Source organism: Nuphar pumila, chromosome 4 (genome assembly GCF_984573655.1).
Source record: "Nuphar pumila chromosome 4, dmNupPumi1.hap1.1, whole genome shotgun sequence".
NCBI lineage: Eukaryota > Viridiplantae > Streptophyta > Magnoliopsida > Nymphaeales > Nymphaeaceae > Nuphar > Nuphar pumila.
Window position 1 is genome coordinate 125,912,802 of NC_143252.1, and position 6,962 is coordinate 125,919,763.

At 39.3% G+C, this 6,962-nt stretch overlaps 1 protein-coding gene across 1 annotated transcript; it reads left to right on the plus strand.

Annotated features, from left to right (window-relative positions):
* The first annotated feature begins 4,139 nt into the window (after positions 1 to 4,139).
* LOC149840948 (peroxiredoxin-2B-like) lies at positions 4,140 to 6,603 on the plus strand. Its single transcript, XM_090004595.1, has 3 exons — positions 4,140 to 4,381; positions 5,203 to 5,282; positions 6,076 to 6,603. The coding sequence occupies exons 1-3, from the start codon at positions 4,227 to 4,229 to the stop codon at positions 6,327 to 6,329; spliced, it is 489 nt and encodes a 162-aa protein (XP_089860721.1). The 5' UTR covers positions 4,140 to 4,226; the 3' UTR covers positions 6,330 to 6,603.
* Positions 6,604 to 6,962: the final 359 nt, after the last annotated feature.

Consider the following 6,962-nt stretch of genomic DNA (forward strand, 5'->3'; position numbering starts at 1 on the left):
TTTAAATATTACACGTATTGCTTTGCTTACCTCCATTTGTTTTAATAAAGTTACCATTTGTCCTAATAAACCCGGCCATGTGTTAGTTCTCACTCCCCATTTGTCAACACCATTACTACGTGTAACACCCCACTATTCTTATAAATACCCCTTCCCACATGTGGTTTACCCAATTCTCTCTCTCTCTCTCTCTCTCTCTCTCTCTCTCTCTCTCTCTCTCTCTCTCTCTCTCTCTCTCTCGGTGAGGGTGTTTCCTCACTACTTGACCACCACCTTGTGCCATCATGCCCCTCCTTTTGACGCCACCACCAGCCCACCTCGCTGCCTTGTACCACCTGACCACTGAACTGTTCTTTGTGTCGTTGGTCTTGCCGCCATTGCCTCTCCACACAACCAACACTCATCACCACCTTACATCATGATTCACTTCACTTTCATAGAACTGCTTTGAGTTTTAAGGAAGGTCTTATTACACGAATTGCATAGAGCTATGTGACGTCTTATATATATATATTTGCACGTAACTCATACGTAGATCGTGCGAAAGTTATCTCGATTGGCAAGAACAAAAAATTTTGTACGTGATGGGTGTGTAGCTTACTGTGTTTCAGGGTTTTTGAGGTGGGAAACCCGACTTTGTTTTGATAGGAGTAGACTCCTGTAGTTAAGGAGTCGACCCCTTTTTTGTTGGTTCTCTCACAGGCAAAGTCAACCCTTGTGTTTGCCAGGGTCGACCCCCTCAGGAAGGAGTCAACTCCTGTATTTTGAATAGTCAACCCCTAGAGTGGGTGGGTCGACTTCTGCTTGGCTAGGGTCGAACCCTGCAGTGGAGAGTCGACTCTTGATGAGTGAGGGTTGACCCCTGCAGTGTTTGAGTTGACTCTCGAGTGGTCTGGGTTGACTCTAGTGTGTGTGAAGGGTCTTTCCTTGGAGTTTTGAGTTTGGGTTGATGTTGTTGAGCTTAAGATTTGATATATCCAACCCAACATGATGTGGTGTATTTGTGGGACCCAGTCTTGCTAGTATCGAGGAGGTTTTATGCCTAAGTTGACCCTTGAGATAGATGGGTCGACTTTTCTTTTGAGAAATGTGCAATTCAGTTGGGTTGGGAGTTGACCCCTGATATGAGAGGGTTGACTCCTCCTTGATTCAGATTGATGGTTCAATATTGAGGGTTGACACCTGTGTGAGGGTCAATTTCTCTTATTATAGTTGAGTGAATTTTACTTTGCCGGTCCTTGGGAATGTAGGGTCAATTCCTCTCTTATGTTTTTGTTTGTGGGTCAACTCTCGAGATGAGTAAGTCAATCTCTTTTATTGCAATATTAACTTTTGTGACCCTTGTTGCGGGTTTTTGGTGAATTGAGCTGGGTAAAGGCAGTTTAACATTTGATATGGGTATGATTAATTGTGATAAACCCATCTCTTACTGTATTTCCCAAAATACCTTATTGGTTCTCGTTCCAAGAACCATCGTACTGCTGGTGATACAAATTGTCACTTTTTATCACAACAAGCTCTGCCAATTGCATGTGTTTTCATCATCATGGTGCGAAACCCAGGACATACACACTAGTCTTTGCCACATTTGGATCATGGACAAACATGCTCTACATCGGCATTGTTGCACTAACCTCATGCATTTTGAGGTAAGAGAAATTTTACACTAACTCAGATATTTGTACAATTCTAATGCATGCATAGTTTTGATAAGCTTTTACGAGCTTCTATATGTGTTTACGAGCTTTTCGATAATACATGCATGAATTATGTATGTATAAATTGAATGCATAGAAAATACATATGCTCGAGATTTAAATGCTTCATATTAGGGAATGCACATGTTTTAAATCATAAGATATAACTAATTTGATAAATCGAATACACATGCTTTGAGGTTTAATTTACAAACGTATGGATTTTAAATAAAATACGGTATTACATGTGGCTATGTTATGATGTGCTTTTATATGACGTTGGAATACTACATGAGGTGAGATTATAAATGCATGCGATAAAGGTTTAGCTCAATGATAGAGTTATTGTGTCTTAGAACCCTATCGATATGCTAACATATGTTACATGTTGAATTGTCATATGATTGTAATCTATGATATGATGCATGCTGGATGTATACATGCTTGTACCCAAATTTGTGACTATTGACCTTGTTAGAGGTTAACTATGTTTATGCATATATGACAAAGCACTGAATTAAATAATTCGTTGAGAAATTGTTCTCAAGAGGACAATCTTTGTGAGGATGTACGAGTCCAAGACTAGGTAAATTCGGCTAGGACGATCCCTGTGAGTATGTACAAGTCCAAGCCCAGGTAGTCCCATGAGGACGATCTATGTGAGGGTGTACATGTCCAAGACCAGGTAATCTGAAAAAAAAAACTTGTTTTCAAGATACGATGAATCATTGAGGATAAACACTGAAAGTAAATTATGATATACTAGATTAAAGATGTATGTTTGTGATTATGCATGTTGTTATGATAAAATATTTAATATAATATACTGCATGTATCCTTGAGGTTTCATGTCCTTATCAACTATGGACCCTGAGATAAGATTATAATTGAACATGTTAAACATGTTAGTGAATGGCTCATCACGCCTACTTAGTTACTATGTAAATGAATGTATTATATTTTTTTGATTGAAAAATATCATGTATGTATATCGTGATTGATGTATATGGCAGATTATATTATCATTAATGTGTTGTATGTATTAGCTTTATGCACTCACTATGTGTTCTAGTGTAAACCTATTAGGCTTTTATAAGTTTGATCCTTTTTATGGGATTCCAGGCAATGTATAATTACAGAGTGGATGCAAGATGCCGAGGCAGCATTGAAAGCCAATTATTTTCCTTTTTAGAGCACTGAATTGTAGATACATGTTATTAAAAACGTTATCATTTATTGAGTTGTAGCATTTTGAATGCAAAAGGTTATCCACATTAAATTCATTATAATCGTTATTGTGTGAAATGTAACCCGCTTGATGTTTTTAAACAAAAGTTAAAAAGGTTTCTGCTAACGATTTTAATAAGAAAAAAAAACTTTTAGTTTTCACGTATTTTACGAGTTAACAATCTTGGGGTGTTACAATACCTCCTCAACTCACCCATATTGAAATCCTTGACAAAAAAGAAAGTCATTACTCTTATGTCTATCTGTCAATGATGTAGCTCTACAATATCTACTTGCCCGATATAAGGATGATGAAAAGATGTAATATGACATCCATTATATAAATAAGACTTTTGTAAACTATAGAAAAATATATAATATGTTGAAGAAAACATACTACCTCTTGTTTGGGCAATTCAGAATATACTGAATTTAGACCCCTCAAAAAATCATATTTTTATGTCAAAAGAATATGATCCAAATTCAGATTCAAGTTATTGTCTGATTTAGTCATACAGTTACCCAATCACCCACAACCTTTGGAGAGAGAGAGGCCTGTAAAACAAAAGAAAGTAAAGTCTGAAATCTACCTTTTCATCCTTAAAAAAAAAAAAACTATTTGTGAGGTATAGATGTCTGTTAAGTAGTTTCCATAGAAAGAGCTTAACTTATATGTAAATTCTAATCTACTTGTCTTAAATTCGTTTGCATTTTTTATTTTATAGGGTAATATTACTTCCTTTAAATGCTTGCAGTAAATAGCAAATATTTGGTTACAGTAGGTTGTACACCTATAGTTACAAGTGCATCTAAATTTATAAATATATTGTATTAAAATTCAAGGAAGTTTATCTTAGAAAGCATGAAGTTCCCAGAAACAGAATAACTTCGAGAAACCACCAATTTTTGAAGTTTGTGCACCTTTCTAGGATTCGTTTTAACCAGGGGTGAGAAATTGCCCCCATCTGATTCACCGGATTGCTTTGTATGATATATGTAAAACCACCGACGTGGTATCCATCGGGGTCCTGTGTCAACCTGAAGGCTTAGGATCGAATCCCTCCCACACATGGGGCGGTTGTTGTTCTGGTAGGGGTCCCCCTAACCCACCTTGCCTTTCAAAAAAAAATATATATGATATATGTAAAGGGCGTATCATTGGCAGTAGAAAATATAAGGACAATGAGTTTGGCCGTCATCAACAGTTCACGAATCAACCTAGCGCTCCGCCACTGCCTCCAGCATCCCTATTTATTGCCTCCACCAACCCCCGGACCCCTCTCATAGCCACCAGAGAGAGAGATGGCACCGATAGCAGTGGGCGACTCCCTTCCTGATGGCACCGTCTCCTACTTTGACGCCGAGGAGAAGCTGCAGCAGGCTACCGTTCATTCGTTGGCTGCTGGGAAGAAGATCATCCTCTTCGGCGTCCCTGGCGCCTTCACCCCCACCTGCAGGTCCGTCTGTCTATTCCCTCTGCACCTTATGATCTTTGCCTTTTCTTTCTCCATGAATCCCGCTTTTTAATCCTCTTTGATGCTTCCCTCCCGTCTTTCCCGTCTTGGAATTCTCTAACCCTGAGCAAACCCCTTCCTTACCCATCTACTCTTATTCCTCTAATCGTCGTCATTCTTTTTGTACGTGATGGGTCTAACGATCATCCCCAAGGAATGGGAAGAGGACATGGCTTATCGTGGTTCTCCAAGAAAGTGGGATCTTCTTTTGGTCCTTTAGTGGGTCTCTGCTTTCACTGGTTTCCTGGAAAAGCCGGAAAAATTTAATGGCATATCCGAACATATCGCAGTTTTTCCAGATAAATGGGTGCATCAAAACATGCGTATGTATTCTCCCGGGCATTCCCTGTATCCCCAACTGTGGGAAATTCGGATGCACCTATTTATCCAGAGAATGGGATAATCTGGGGGACGTGTTATCGAGATTAATGCAACATCGCAACTTATCCCGCTTTTTTGTGTATTGTATGTATCCAAAGGGCCTCTTTTGGGGAAGAAACGGTTTTGGGTTTTGGGTGTCGATTTGTCTGTAGGGTCACTGGAGTTTAGACGATGTTGTCCGGGAGGTCTGGGGTTCCAATCCCTCAATTTTTGCAGGAATGAAAATGGCTTGACTATGAAGAACTGTAGTTTAGCTTTTCAGGTGGGGCATAGTATCGTATACCTCTTGGTTTCTAAAGATTAGGCCTTATTCTTGTGGTATATGGTTTCCTTTTGTTCCTTCAAAAACTGTCGGCAGCCAGTGATTAGATTACTGTTTGCAGCTTGCAGCATGTCCCCAGCTTCATTGACCATGCTGAGGATTTGAAATCGAAGGGCATCGAAGAAATTTACCTCATCAGTGGTATGCAGTCAAGCTTCTCAGTTCTTCATTAATTTCTGTGTAAAACTTTGAATCAATTTCATGCTCCTCTGATACCTTTCGCTGGCATTTAAACCAGTCTTCTGCTTGCTTCTAGATTGTTAGGCTTATTTAATCTCTATGGACCAATTCATTTTCGTGTTTATCTTAACACACGCATTTGATGGTCACATCCATGGTAAGTTGGTAGTAACTACCAACACATTGCGTGAATGTGTTTGTGATTCATTATTTCGTTTGGCAAAAGATGCTGTAAGAATGCTGCATAAACCTCTGCTCTTTCTGCCAAACGGTGATCTGTATATTAACCAGCTGTTTTGGTTCGCATATTTCACTGGGCTACTCACATGACTTTGTCATTCATGGTTGGGTAATGGGTACTGCACATTCTGTTTGCCCAAGTGCTTTAATCTTTTCAGCACAATCAATTCTTCTAGGAAGAAAATGGGTCATTTTTCTAAAGAGATTTTATAATCTTTTCTCTCAAGTATCATCACTCTTACTGCATTAACAATTCGGCACCGTGATGGATGGCTGGTTGGCTAGTTCTTTTCTTTGGCCATTTCCCTCGTTTGTTAGATTCTGAAGGTTGCTAAAGCATCGCAGGTTCAGTTAAAGTTCAGCAAACTCCAGTGCGGTCATTTCAATTAAGAGTTGGCCTTTTGAATCATGAATAGTGGTTCAGATATTCTGGTTCAATTAAATATCTTTACATAACTGCTGAATATTATTTGGAGTTGTTGCCCCAAATTCTGAATGTAAGCTTCTACTGCAGTTAATGACCCATTTGTGATGAAGGCTTGGGCTCAGACGTACCCCCACAACAAGCATGTCAAATTTCTTGCTGATGGGTCTGCAGCTTATACCCATGCCCTTGGTCTTGAGCTTGATCTCTCTGAGAAAGGGCTTGGTGTCCGCTCCCGCAGGTTTGCACTCTTGATTGACAACCTGCAAGTGAAGCTTGCCAACATTGAAGAAGGTGGTGCCTTCACTGTCAGCAGTGCCGACGACATCCTCAAGGCTCTCTAGAGTGTTATCTATGCAGCGTTCTCCCTTGTTTTCTCTTAAACTGCATGCTGGTTCTCATTTTACCGTCTTTCTACTGCTTCCATATCCTTTTAGCTGAATAAGTCTTGTTGTATTGCTAGTGAACATTGGCTCTTGGAGCTATGATCCAACTCTTTGGTGATGCAGGACTAGGACTATGTTGAATCCAATTCTGCGTTTTATCATATAACATGTGTTGGTCGTTATGCTTGTTAATCTTAAACTTTAATTACAAAGTGAGAGACCTTAAAATAAAGTAGGCTTTTACGATTATTTCTTGAAGTTGCAGATGCAGCCACTTTTCTAGATGGGGGATAGTGCTTAGTGTTAGAGTCTCTGTATAAATGATGCAGGATGCTCAATATGTATAGCGTTTGTGAGCTTAGATTGAGATATCTGGGGATTCAAGCAATTGTGTTCAGACAGTTTCAGTATGGGCATGACACCATGCTCACACACACACATTATATATATATATATATATATATATATATATATATATATAGAGAGAGAGAGAGAGAGAGAGAGAGAGAGAGATGAACATATTAGGCCCCATTTCTCGTTCTGCCCTGTTCTGCCCCATAGGTTTTAAGTGTTTTATGTGTTTAGCATGCC

Coding starts and splice junctions, on each gene's coding strand:
- LOC149840948 (XM_090004595.1), top strand. CDS start 4,227: ATGGCACCGATAGCAGTGGGCGACTCCCTTCCTGATGGCACCGTCTCC. Junction 4,382..5,202: donor GCCTTCACCCCCACCTGCAG/GTCCGTCTGTCT, acceptor TACTGTTTGCAG/CTTGCAGCATGTCCCCAGCT. Junction 5,283..6,075: donor AGAAATTTACCTCATCAGTG/GTATGCAGTCAA, acceptor CTTCTACTGCAG/TTAATGACCCATTTGTGATG.